Genomic DNA, 14,169 nt, shown 5'->3' with positions numbered 1-14,169 from the left:
CATAAATTACTGCTTCTTGGAGCAACTGGTCCAGGAACAGACTAGAGGGGGAGATATTTTAGATTTGGTCCTTAGTGGAATGTAAAGTAATGTAATGTAATTTATTTCTTATATACCGCTACATCCGTTAGGTTCTAAGCGGTTTGAAGAAAATATACATTAAGATTATAAATGAGAAGTAAGAAGGTACTTAAAAAATTCCCTTACTGTCCCGAAGGCTCACAATCTAACTAAAGTACCTGGAAATTAATAAAGAAGAGAAAATAAAGATGGTTGAGAAAAGAAAAATAGTCCTCCCTAACCTCTTCTAACCACTTCCTCTGTAATGTCGCCTAGAGCTTGTATAGGTATGTGCGACGCACAAATGGAAGAAATAAAATAAATAAATAAAATAGTATGGGAGGTAACTGTGTTGGGCCCGCTGATAACATGATCAAATTTCAGCTGATAACTGGAGAGAAGTCGCTAAAGAAATCTACTGTAGCAGCATTTAATTTTCGCAAGGGTGACTACAATAAAATGAGGAGAATAGTTAAAAAGAAGCTAAAAGGGTATGTGGCAAAAGTCAGAAGTATAAACCATATGTATGTCAAAGAATATGTCCAGATTGTATTGATTTTAAACCTGACGCCTCAGCCCCACCACTCCACCGCAATGTTAAATTCAAAAAGCGGGAGATTTACTGTGGGAGCCTCATCATTGGCTGTCGGGTTTTTATCGTTAATTTATTTATTTTGTATTTTTAATAAGTTTTTAGTAGTTTTTTGTATATTTTTCAGTCGTTAGACTTAGACTTTAAGAAGTTTTAAGAAATAAATATTCTATTTATGAGTATCATAATTCTAAAAGTACTTGATACTTATCTCAGCGTTAAACCCAGGGAGTCAGACCCGACATGTTTCACAGCATTGTGTTTTATCAAGGGTCTCCCGAGGGCGCCGCTGCCATCCGACTCCACTACTTTCGTGAGTACTTTCTCACGAAAGTAGTGGAGTCGGATGGCAGCGGCGCCCTCGGGAGACCCTTGATAAAACACAATGCTGTGAAACATGTCGGGTCTGACTCCCTGGGTTTAACGCTGAGATAAGTATCAAGTACTTTTAGAATTATGATACTCATAAATAGAATATTTATTTCTTAAAACTTCTTAAAGTCTAAGTCTAACGACTGAAAAATATACAAAAAACTACTAAAAACTTATTAAAAATACAAAATAAATAAATTAACGATAAAAACCCGACAGCCAATGATGAGGCTCCCACAGTAAATCTCCCGCTTTTTGAATTTAACATTGCGGTGGAGTGGTGGGGCTGAGGCGTCAGGTTTAAAATCAATACAATCTGGACATATTCTTTGACATACATATTGATTATTATCTGTCTGGATTATACCAACCTAATTTTTGTGGCCATAGGTTTAATGAGCGAGAAGTATAAACCAGGCATGGATGTTATTTAAAAATACCTTCATGTAAGCCCAAACCAGATTTATTCATAAGAACATAAGAATAGCCTTACTGGGTCAGACCAATGGTCCATCAAGCCCAGTAGCCCGTTCGCACGGTGGCCATTCCAGGTCCCTAGTACCTGGCCAAAACCCAAGGTATAGCAATATTCCATGCTACCAATACAGGGCAATAAGTGGCTTTCCCATGTCTTTCTCATTAACTGACTATGGACTTTTCCTCCAGGAAATTGTCCAACCCTTTCTTAAAACCAGCTATACTATCCGCTCTTACCACATATTAACAAAGATGGAAAGAAGAGAAAACAAGAGCTGGTGTGGTTTAAAGGCGAAGTGAAAGAGACTATTACAGCTAAGAAAACATCCTTTAAAGCAGCGCTGCCCAAGTCCGGTCCTCGAGATACTATTGGCAGGCCAGGTTTTCAGGATATCCATAATGAACATGCATGAGAGAGATTTGCATACCAAGAGGGCAATGCAGGAAAATCTCTCCGATTGAATTCTTTGCTTCGGTCTTTACGGATATACAAAATCTACCTTACCTGGAAATAGTTTAAGGGTGATGAGGTGGATGAACTGAAAAATCTCGATGAACCTGGAAGTCATACTAAGCCAAATTTTCAAGTTAAAGAGTGATAAGTCACTTGGACCGGATGGTATACATCCCAGGGTTCTAAAATAACTCAAACATGAAATTGCAGATTTGCTGTTAGTGATCTGTAACCTGTCGTTAAAATCATTTGTAGTATCTGGAGATTGGAGGGTGGCCAATGTTACGCCAATTTTTAAAAGGGTTCCAGGGGGATCCAGGAAATTGCAGACTGGTAAGTCTGACCTCGGTACCAGACAAAATAGTGGAAACAATTATAAAAAATAAAATTGTGGAACATCTAGACAAACATGATTTAATCAGACAGTCAGCATGGGTTCAGCCAATGGAGGTCTTGATTGACTTCTTTGAAGGTATGAATAAACATGTGGATAAAGACAGCCGGTTGATGTAGTGTATCTAGAGCTCTACGAACATGGAGATGATGCGGTATACAAACCTAAGGATTAGATTAGATTAGATTTCCAGAAAGCTTTTGACAAAGTTCCTCATGAGATGCTCCTGAGAAAATTAAAGAGCCATGGGATAGGAGGCAATGCTCAATTGTGGATTAAGAACCACTTATCGGACAGAAAACAGGGTAGGGTTAAATAGTCATTTTTCTCAATGGAAGAGGGTAAACAGTGGTGTGCCGCAGGGATCTGTGCTAGGACCAGTGCTATTTAACTTATTTATAAATGATCTAGAAATTAGAACTACGAGTGAGGCAATTACATTTGCAGATGACACTAAACTGTTCAAAGTTGTTAAAACGCATGTGGACTGTGAAAAACTGCAGGAAGACCTTAGGAAAATGGAAGACTGGGCGCCAAAGTGGCAGATGAAATTTAATGTGGACAAATGTAAAGTGATGCATATTGGGGGTTAGTGCTCAAGAAAAGGATCTGGGTGCCATCATAGACAACACGCTGAAGCCCTCTGCCCAATGTGCAGCGGCGGTCAAGAAGGCAAATACGATGGTAGGAATCATTAGAAAAGGAATGGTTAACAAGACAAAGAATGTTAGAATGCCTCTGTATTGCTCAATTGTATGAGCTCACCTTGAGTATTGCGTTCAGTTCTGGTCACCTTATCTAAAATAAAAAAAAATTAAAAAAAAAATAGCAGCAGTAGAACAGGTTCAAAGACAAGTGACCAAAATGATAAAGGGGATGGAACTCCTTTCGTATGAGGAAAGACTAAAGAGGTTAAGGATCTTCTGCTTGGAAAAGACACCTGAGATATGATTGAAGTCTACAAAATCCTGAGTGGCGTAGAACGGGTTCAAGTGGATCGATTTTTACTGCATCAACATTTACAAAGACTAGGGAACACTCAAAGAAGTTGCAGACTAATACTTTTAGAACAAATAGAAAGAAATATTTTTTCACTCAGATAATACTTAAAGCTCTGGAGCGCATTGCCAGAGGATATGGTAAGAGCAATTAATGTATCTGGTTTAAAAAATAAAGTTTTGGATAAGTTCCTGGAGGAAAAATCCATAGTCTAGACACACATGGGACGGTAGCATAGAATGCTGCTACTATTTGGGGTTTTGTCAGATACTTGTGACTTGGATTGGGATACTTAAAAACTTTTTTTATTTAAAGATGTTTACAATTATAAGATTTTTCACAACCAAGATATGACATTTTGTTGACGTTGTCGATTCTTTTAAGGCGCACTTCTGGAGAGAAGCACAGAGGGTGCAAGATGAAGCCCTATGGTCCGGACCCAAGCACTGGAGACACCAATTGTGCGGGTCAGTCAAAGAAATTGGGCGAGCACACCGCTGACACTTCTTAAAACCTGGCTGCGGGGGCATGAAGGTAAAAACGGCTGCCGCTAAATCGAAGGCTTTTTTTTTTTAGAATTAGGAAATAAAAAAAAAGTTAGAACTAGGAAATAAAAAAAAAGAAAAAGAAAAGGAAGTAAAAACTTCCACAAAACACACGAGCGGGAAGGGGAAGAAAAAAGTTTCAATAGCCGTTGAAGAAAAACACGTCGTCTTAGCTCCGCGGAAACTAAGAAACTGGGGGCCGCGCGCCTCCGTCGGGCGGGAAGGCACTCGCGCATGCGCGGTGCGGACTGACTAGAACTTTCTAAGTTCTTAGAGTGCAATCACTCTAAAATTGTCCGTACCAGGGCTCCATCGGTGCCGTCACCCATCAGTTAAGAATATGCTGCCTGCTTGTCCTGGAATAATATAAGAAACATATGATTATTATTTAAATGAAACTTAGAACCAGTTACTATAGTTGTTTTGAGAAAAAAAAAGTGGTACCTTGGCTTGCGAGCATAATTCGTTCCAGAAGCATGCTCATAAACCAAAGAACTCATATCTAAGCGAGTTCCCCCATAGGAAGTAAGGGAAACTCGGATGATTCGTTCCACATCGCAAAAAGACCCCACCCACCCCCACAACCGAGGCCACTGGCACAGCTCGGTTCCACCCAATCCCACCCCAGGAACCGGCTTCTCTCTCCTCGCGGCCCACCTCAAACCCTTACGTCAAGCAACACCTGGCAAGGTACAAACAGGCAGTGCAGAGGAAGAGAGGATGCATGTACGCACAGCACATTTTGATTCTCCCCGTCTCGTACAGACTAATGGCTGCACCCAAGCTCGGGCACACAGTGCTCTCTCCTTGACGCCCCGGCAGCAGGACAAGCCAAATGGAGGGGTGGTTGTCGTTTGTGCTGAACATCTTCGTCCTGTTGAGTGTTGGCGTGACGAACATTATGTGGATCTCCAACCTGAACATTACGTTCGTCCACAGTGAGTCGCATGAACACGAGCTGGGCATCTTCGGGTACGACTCGCCGCTGATGCTCTATGCTCATGAGAATTTCAGCAAGGATGAGAGCCAGAAGGCCTTGAGCATGCGCAGATGCTCAAGGCCCCGCAGCAGCCCAGCATAGAGCATTAGCTCTTTCAGCACCGACACCCATAAGTCCTGTGGGTTGGTATGTGCCAGTGTCCACTGGAGGCAAGGATTTCGGGTTGGGCCACAGGGGAAAAGCCGGTTCCCAGGGTGGGGTGGGGTGACACTCTCGCTTATAGAGTCAACGCTCGGTTTGCGAGTTAAAGTTTGCTCGAGTGTTTTGCTCATTTCGTAACATACTCGCAAACCGCATTACTTGCAAACCAAGGTTTGACTGTATTAAGAACTGGAAGAAACTGTCAACAGGAAGAATTTCATAAAATATGGTGAGGGCCGTTAGCTAAAAGGGAAGTAAAGCCCAGATGTTTCCTGATAAGGAAGTTGGCATTCTAACAGAGAGATGTGATAATGTACAAGTTTGCAATGTTATAGAAGTGTCAAGATGTACAATAGTAATAGTCAGGGTAAAATACAGTAAGGGATAAGCTAATTAAAAGCTTATATTAGAGCTATGTTGATCCAAGATGGCCGCGGTCGTGGTCTGCTGAACGCCGTCGGCAAGCCTACTTCTTAAAAACTTACTTCTCTGTTGTTGGTGCCGCAGAGTTTTGGTCATGCCGAAGAGAAGGGGAAAGGGAGCTTCTTCGGCCTCACGGCGTCCCGGAATAACCTCCTCCGGTAATATTGAGGAGTTGCTGCGGCGGATGCAGGGCGTCATCGGAGCGTCGGTATCGCCCCCGGCTGAGACGCTTCCTGATGACAGACTGGAGGTGTCTCTTCGGGCTCACGAGATCACATTGAGCCCCGACGCACGAATCCCTCCTCCTAACCCTCGAGCCGCTAGCTCCCCGGGAGTGGGGAGGCAGCCGGAAGTCGGCTTGGGCCCCCTCCCAGAGGCTGTGGGGAACGGCGAGAAGAACATCGACTCAGGCTCACAGGGATCGCAGTTGAGCCTGAGTGTACACGAGGAGATTTCCATCTCAGAATCAACCCCGACACAGGAGATACGGAGAGGAGAAGGTCCCTCAGCTGGTGAGCCTAACTTATCACTATTAAACTTGCAGACATTCAATATAGTGAAACCCCAAGAAGTTACATTGGAGGCTTTGTGGGATCTGATTGCTAATCTAACTAAGACAGTAAATACTAATCATCTTCAAATAGAGGGAAAAATAAAAATTCAAGAGAAAGAAGTTTTTCAGATAAAACAAGACTTGGGAGAATCCAAATTAGATATTCAAAGCATAAAAGATCAACTTAAATCTTCCAAATTGCTTCAGGACACTTTAATTAAGGATAATATAAATTTAAGAAGAAAGATAGAGACATTTGAAAATTTCTCCAGGAATAATAATTTAAGACTGATTAATTTTCCACGGATCTCGACAGTGACTCCAAGAGAAATGTTAAAAAGGTATATGTTGGAGATATTGGAAGTATCGGAAGATTTATTGCCTCCTTTTTACCCAGGTCTATTATCTACCTAATAAAACTCAAGATCTTCAAGAAGAAAAAATTCAGGGACCAATGGATGTATCAGCTATGCTTGAATTATCTGATAAAGAAGTTGCAATACCTGCTACATTGATTGTGACCTTGGCTATTACGATGGATAAGAATTGGCTTCTGAGATTATTCTTTAAAAATAAAGAGAAAAAGTTTCTTGATTTAAAAATACAAATGTTCCCAGACTTGGCAAGAGATACACAAAGACGTAGAAAGGAGTTTCTATTATTAAAACCTGGTGTTTTGGCTTTAGGGGGAACTTTTTATCTTCGTCATCCTTGCAAGTGTATAGTTTATTACAATTCTCAGAAATATGTTTTCTTTGAGCCAAACCAGCTAACGGCCTTCCTCTCCTTGTCCCGCCTGGAGAAGGGGTAAGAATGAGGGCTTCAATAAATTAGACGCCTGAATATCAGTTACCATGTACAGCTTATCTTTAATGAATAAGTTTCTTTTAGTTCTGTTTAATATACATCATGGATCATAATTGTGGACTTGAGAGATTATACAAAAAAATTTTTTCTATGTAAATTTATGAGGTCTATTTTTTCGTTCATTTGATGTAATCACTTTCTGTACAAGATTTATCTTGATTGTAAATTTGAAATTTATAAATAAATAATAAAAAAAAAAAAAGCTTATATTAATAAATCTACATTTGCAATTTAAAAAGAGGAAGTACCGCAGATGTTATTTATGCTGTTTTCCAACAGTCAGCTCTTAACTATGACATTTGATATGTTTTGCTATATAATAGCTTGAAAGCTAGACTCCAAAGTGTAGAGAAAGGCGTGAAGGACTACCACACTCACAGGCACAAATACTGACTTGATTTACTATAAATTGGATACTGAATCATTATATTAGTCTATGTCTAATTTGTAACTGCAGACTGAGAATGCTTTCCTTTAGGAGAGGACACTTACTCTGGAAATCTCCCTCTGTCCCACTGACCAGGTCAAGCAGCCCCCTGATAAAACCCCTTTTGTTAGACAAATGGGGGTCCCTACCTACCATAGCTCACATTTCCTGGCCTTTTTTCTCATCTTATTTCCCTAGAGCATGAACAAATCAATCAATGCATACAAACTATGGGCATTATCACCCAAAAACAAGTATAGAAAAGGCCATGATAAAGTTTACTTTATCATTTTTGCAGTTAGCAACTTGGGTTAGCGTTCAAGAAAAAGATCTAGGTGTCATTGTAGACAATACGATAAAGCATTCCACCCAACAGGCTGCGGTACCAAAAAAGCAAAGATGATGCTAGGAATTATTTAAAAAGGGATGATTAATAAGACTAGGAACATTACAGTCGACTCCGCTTAAGTTTAAGCCTTTTGGATCGGTTTACCACGTCTGCTTAAACGGAGCGTGTGCTTAATCGGAGTACCATGTGAACACCATCATTTTTCTCGTAAGATCAGCAGCTCGGGGGCAGGATTCCATGCTTGCATCAATCACTGGCAATACATAACTTAGGACGAGTGACCTGTAATCACGTTTGAAGTTTCCAATTAGCCCTTTGTTTTTGTTGCTTTCATATTCAACAAGCAGGCACCTTGAAGCCAACAGTTTCACTACGTTTGAAAGCGGTGTATAGGTCTCACTTTAATTGGGAGACCATATGTGAGCAACTGCAGAAGGAACTGGAGTACACCACTCTCAGGGGACAGGCCCTTCCAATTTATGTACAAGTACTATAATAATAAAGTAATAGTTAGAGAGGCTCTAAAGTCTCTTGACCCACTGACCTCAGAAATGCCTAGGGGTATGTTCATAAATCTTCAAAGAACATACGGACCAAAAACGGCACCCATAGTCGTCATAGGTCACTATAATATTAATTAGTTTTATTTATTCAATAGTTTATATAAATATTTAAAGTATCAAAAAGTACTCATCTTTTGTTTTTGTTTTCATCTACGCGGGTGGGGGTGCCTACCCCCACCCGCGTAGATGAAAACAAAAACAAAAGATGAGTACTTTTTGATACTTTAAATATTTATATAAACTATTGAATAAATAAAACTAATTAATATTATAGTGACCTATGACGACTATGGGTGCCGTTTTTGGTCCGTATGTTCTTTGAAGATTTATGAACATACCCCTAGGCATTTCTGAGGTCAGTGGGTCAAGAGACTTTAGAGCCTCTCTAACTATTACTTTATTATTTGAACTCTTGGAGGGGTTCCAAATATAAGAGCCTGATATAACTGACAAGTACTATAATAACAACATCTAAGCGTCGTCTGACATCAGCATGGTGGACACGTTCAGCCAAAGACAATGATTTTTGTCCACGCAACGCCACGGTGCAGTTCCAAAAGTTCAAACACATAGCCAGGCCTAGACTGCTGTTCCAAAACACCCAGCTCATCTACGTAATTGCTTTTAACTGGAGTGAACGTTATGGGAAAGAATACAGGTGGGACCTAAGACATCAGTGCGCATAAGCGGATTGTGAGCTTATCAGAATTGCACATATCCAGAGTTTACATCCATTGACTTTAATGTTAAAAAAAAACAAAAAAAAAACAAAACCAGGACCATGGTGGTAGGCTGCGGATAACCGAAGCGTGCACTTAGGTGGAGTCGACTGTATAATGCCTCTGTATCACTCCATGGTGCAATCTCACCATGAGTACTGTGTTCAGTTTTGGTTGCCTTATCTCAAGAAAGATATTGCAGAATTATTAAAGGTTCAAAAAAGTATGACCAAGATGATAAAGGGGATGGAACTCCTCTCATATGAGAAAAGACTAAAAAGGTTAGGGCTCTTCAGCTTGGAAAAGAAATGGCTTAGGTCTTAGGAGGAGATATGATTGAAGTCTACAAAACCCCGAGTGGCATAGAATGGGTGCAAGTGGATCAATTTTTTACTCTGTCAAAAATTACAAAAACTAGGGAACACTTGAAATTACAGGGAAATACTTTTAAAACCAATAGGAGGAAATATTTTTTCACTCAGAGAATAGTTAAGCTCTGGAATGCATTGTCAGAGGTTGTAGAAAGAGCGGATAGTATAGCTAGTTTTAAGAAAGGTTTGGACAATTTCCTGAAGGAAAAGTTCATAGTTTGTTATTGAGAAAGACATGGGGAAAACCACTGCTTGCCCTGGATCGGTAGCATGGAATGTTGCTACACCTTGGGTTTTAGCCAGGTACTAGGGATTTGGTGGATCATTGGTCTGACCCAATAAGGCTATTCTTATGTTCCCATCAACCAGATTAAAGTATTCAACTAACCCCTGCTCATGCTTCAGTCTTTGCCACAAGTACTTTTAAAGCTAATCCTAATGCATTCTCTCATACCTCATTATTACTTCAGTCATAGTCATGCGACTATAACTTATCAAAAAAAATCATCACATACAACTGGTTTATTAAATTATTACAAACACATTCAAAAATGGGTCCAAACAGAAATTAATTTTCCCAACTCCTAAACTACACCACCACATGTAGATTAGGATGCCAACTGTTAAAAATATTTTAATAAATGTAATCATTTGGCATCAATAGCCTGGCTTACCCGCTTGTCCAGTGTTCTCTCTCGGACAAAGTTAAGTAGGTGGTCAGTGACTAGTAAGAGATCTTTTTTAGCAGCAGTAACTATTGATACAATCACATCATGCCTGATTGCCTCTTCTGGATCATGTGACCTCACCTTCAGATACTCTGTAAATAAAGACAAAATTACATTTATACAAACTTCTCCAAATAATATTGAATGCAGAGTTCCTTACCTTTATCAGATGTTCTTTATAGGCAGCAGAACTAATCAGGCACACAAATAACTGACATTATCCAGTGGAGGTCAGATGGAACACTTCTCCCAGAACTCAGAATTAGAGTAATGTTTGAAGCATGTGTGGCCCTTTCCTCAGTTTAAAACAGCATTAACCAAAGATTGGGAAAGCGGGTAGGATTATAGTCACTATTAAACTTACTGTCAAGAATATAAATGGATGATTCCCAACCTCAGGGTTGCTCCATATCTGAAAGAATTGTCCGATTTTAAAGGGCAACTTGCTCATATATGTACCATATTTTTTGCGTCATAAGACACACTTTTTTCCCCTCAAAAAAAGGGTGGAAAAAAAGAGTGCATCTTATGGAGCAAATACCCAACCCCCCAACCGTTACCTTATTTAGATCCTCCGGCGGTCCTGCCCTTCCCTCCGGCTGACTGTCAAACTAGCTAAGGAAGGCAGGCAGGCAGGGCCAATTCTCCCCCGAACTTTATTTTAGTTGATTCGGCGGGGTCCTGCCCTTTCCTCCGGCTGAGCTAAGCAGCATCAGATCGGCCCAAAAGGCAGGCGCAAGCTTTTTGCATGCTGCCTTGTCCTGCACCGCTCCATGAATGGCTGCAGTCAGTTCTCGGCCTGCCTGTCACTAGGTCGGCTGGCCTGTCACTAGGCCACTAGGCACTGACTAGGTGTCACAAACTAGAAGTGCCTACCTAGAATGTGAAATCTCAGGAACCCCTTTTGGTCTGGAAAATTCGGGATATGGAGGAACGCTTCTGTGAGATACAAGGAAGCCAAAAACTCCCCTGGCGCCACTGCTGCCACAACAGAACCCGCTCACTGCCTTCAGGTCCAGAATAGGCCTGCAATCTGCGGAGTCTTTCTTTGGCACGATGAAGTATATCGAGTATCTCCCAGAGCCCAAGTTTCCACTTGGAACGGGTTCTATGGTCGCAAGATCCAGCAACCTGCACACCGTGGCTCGCAGCTTGCTAGCTCTGTCCGGGTTTCCCACCGGCAAAGACAGGTAGAAAACTGAAAAACTGCAGTTGAAGGCCCTCCTTGAGCACCATGAGGACCCACTGGTCCGAGGTTATCTTCCACCATTCCGGAAGGAAGGCCAAAAGCCACCCCCAGATTCAGGGGGGGAACCGAATTGAAGTTGTATCAAACAAAACCTTTACGGCAACCACATACGACTTCAATGCTCCGGCTGCTCGTAAAAAGGAAATTTAGAAATCGCCCGCCACAAAGGTAAGGGAAAGGGAGGAAAGGTGGAATGGGGAGGAACAGACGCTTAAGGGAAATGGGGAAGGTGGAGTGAAGAGGAACAGATGCTGAAGGGAACTGGGGAAGGTGGAGTGAAGAGGAACAGATGCTGAAGGGAAATGGGGAAGAGAGAGTGAGGTCAAGACGCTGAAGGGAGAATGGGGAAGAGAGATTCCAGACTATGGGGGGAGCGGAGGGAAGAAGATGGGTGCCAGATCAATGGGATGGGTGGGGTGGAGGGAGAGATGGAAGGGAGAGGCACAGTAACAGAGCATATGGAAGAGGCAGAGGGAAGACAGACAGTGGATGGAAGGAAATGAATGAGGAGAAGATGAGGAAAGCAGAAACCAAACAACAAAAAGGTAGAAAAAAAATTTATATTTATTTTCTTTTTTTTTTTGCTTTAGGATAAAGTAGTATATTAGTTGTGTTATAAACATTTATAAACAAAGCCCTGCCAGCTGAACATCTCTTTCTCTAGTTCAGCAGCCAGAACTTTGATTTATAAAATGACAATTGTACAGAATATTGTTTCTTTTTATACTTTAATAAAATAAGTTCAGCATAAAACTATTCGAGGCTTGTGTGGATGGGATCAGATGGTTTGCAGGGACGGGGACGAGCTTACGGAGACGGGGACAAAGTTTTTCCCCCGTGTTATTCTCTACCCAGAAGCCGACAATCTAAGTAAAAGTCTGCGATCTCTCGCCGAAGGATCACTCTTCCAGAGTGAATCTGCAGCACTTGGGCAAAACCCGTGGCATGGAACAAAATAAGACTAGAAATTGAGAAAAATTTCATGAGCAGAAGAAACTAGAAGTCAGCAGCAAGGCTGCAGAAACAAACTGAGCTTAGAGGGGAGTGTCCAGGGAGGTGACCTCAGAGAGGGGGATGGATTTATTTGTAAGTTCTGCAGTAGAGAATGACACGGTGACAAAATTCATCACCGTTCCCGTCCCCGCGAATAACCGCGGGAAACCATCTTCATGTCATTCTTTAAGGAGAGAGGGAAGAATCAGAGTATGAACGGCCACAACCACTGACCCACAAGCTTTGCTTTGAAGAATGCTGGTGTAGAAGGACTGAGGCTGAAATAGACACTAGAAAACGACATGGAATTATTTCCCGCGGATATCTGCGGGGACGGGAACGGTGATGAATTTTGTCACCGTGTTATTCTCTATTCTGCAGCCAAGATTAGAATAGATGCAAGATCCTATGGTGAAGCTTCCAGAGGTTACTGTACAAGAACAGGGCCTTTCAGATCAGGTACTTAAAAAAAAAAAAAGGGTCCAGTAGCTAAAAGAGTTCTCATCAGTTGAATTGGAATAATGTTGAGATCCCATGAAAATGTGGGAAGCATTATAGAAGGTTTTAGTAACATCAAGCCCCTTATGAAGTAAACAACTAAAGGTTGAGCAAAGATGGACTTACAGTCTACATGGCATTAAGCTCCAAATAGCACTGATATGAATCATTACAGCTGGTTTTAGTCTAAACTCAGAAAAGTGTAAAAGTTATTCAAGTAATTTTTGCATAGGACACGAAAAAGGATCTATGCCCTCACACCACAGAGCAAACCTCATTCACTTGAAACTGTATGACCTTCTAGTGGACTCTTCTCCTTAAGCAAACAAAACCTGGTAGAGACTCTAGAAGATGCAAGGAATCTCTTTCTAGCCTCCATGAAGGGTAGGTCATTAAGATTAGGGTGCAAATGAGACATCTCATTCTGTGTGACGAGAATTGGAAAGAAACCCAGCCTCTGGATCCTGGCACGTTAGTTCCAAGAACAAAGGGAAACAATTTCCTTAGCCAAAATGGGATGATGAATATGGTTCTTTTCTCTTAATTGACTTTCAGGAAAGTTTTCCTTATTAGGGATTTTAGAGTAAGCATGTCAAACTCACAGCCCACGGGCCGCAAACAGCCCACAACATCTTTGGGGCCCAGCCAATATAATCCAATAAATCTTAACTACAGTCCCGAAATTTTTCCCGCCATCCATCAACACCTAGCAGTCACCTATCTAAGCCAGTCGAAAACAACAATACAACGTACAAGTATAACCAGTTGCTTATTTTATTAAGTACTTTGATGCAGATACCTTTGGTACCGAGATAAGTTTGCACCTCATAACATACCATAACATACCACAGTCATAACATACCACTTCCCCCCATAATACTAGCAGTGAATCAGACGATAATACCTACCAAGCCATTAGTCTTTATTGACTTGCTTGATGCACCTAATAGTAAATATTTTGCCTTCGGAGTACAATAAAAATAAAAGTATAAGTTTATTTAAGTTACACTTATTAATTTGATTTTTATGGAAATTTTTTGTGTGTATTCAATATATCTATCGAAACCAAGTGGTAATAAAACTAAACGAAAAATTGCTGATTAACATCAAAATTTCCAAGAAAAGTGGGAATTGGAGTATTTTTGCTGTGAAATAAAAGATAAAATAATTTGCTTGATATGTAATAATGCTATTAGTGTGCCAAAGTTATATAACATTAAACGGCACTATGAACAGGATAAATCAAAATATGACAATTACGAAGGATTAATGAGACAATAAAAGTTGAAAGAGCTCAAGTTTGGACTGAAAAAACAACAGTTCATGTTTACTAAAGTATCACAAGAAGTGAAGCGGCGGTGCATGCAAGCTATGCCTTGTCAGAGTTGATAGCTA

At 40.9% G+C, this 14,169-nt stretch overlaps 1 protein-coding gene across 6 annotated transcripts in view; it reads right to left on the bottom strand.

Annotated features, from left to right (window-relative positions):
* The window catches only part of PDS5B (PDS5 cohesin associated factor B), a 376,109-nt gene that overhangs the window by 270,525 nt on the left and 91,415 nt on the right, over positions 1-14,169 (bottom strand). For all 6 annotated transcript variants that reach the window (XR_004539863.1, XM_033948532.1, XM_033948533.1 and 3 more), the window contains exon 11: positions 9,981-10,126. Coding sequence is in view for 5 of the 6 variants with exons in the window: in XM_033948532.1 (XP_033804423.1) it covers positions 9,981-10,126 (146 nt within the window). In the remaining variant the exon portion in view is untranslated. The remainder of the gene's footprint in view (positions 1-9,980; positions 10,127-14,169) is intronic.

The sequence above is a fragment of the Geotrypetes seraphini genome, chromosome 6, assembly GCF_902459505.1.
Source record: "Geotrypetes seraphini chromosome 6, aGeoSer1.1, whole genome shotgun sequence".
NCBI classification, from domain to species: domain Eukaryota; kingdom Metazoa; phylum Chordata; class Amphibia; order Gymnophiona; family Dermophiidae; genus Geotrypetes; species Geotrypetes seraphini.
Note: the sequence above shows the minus strand (reverse complement) of the source record. Positions and strands in the feature narration are given on the sequence as shown.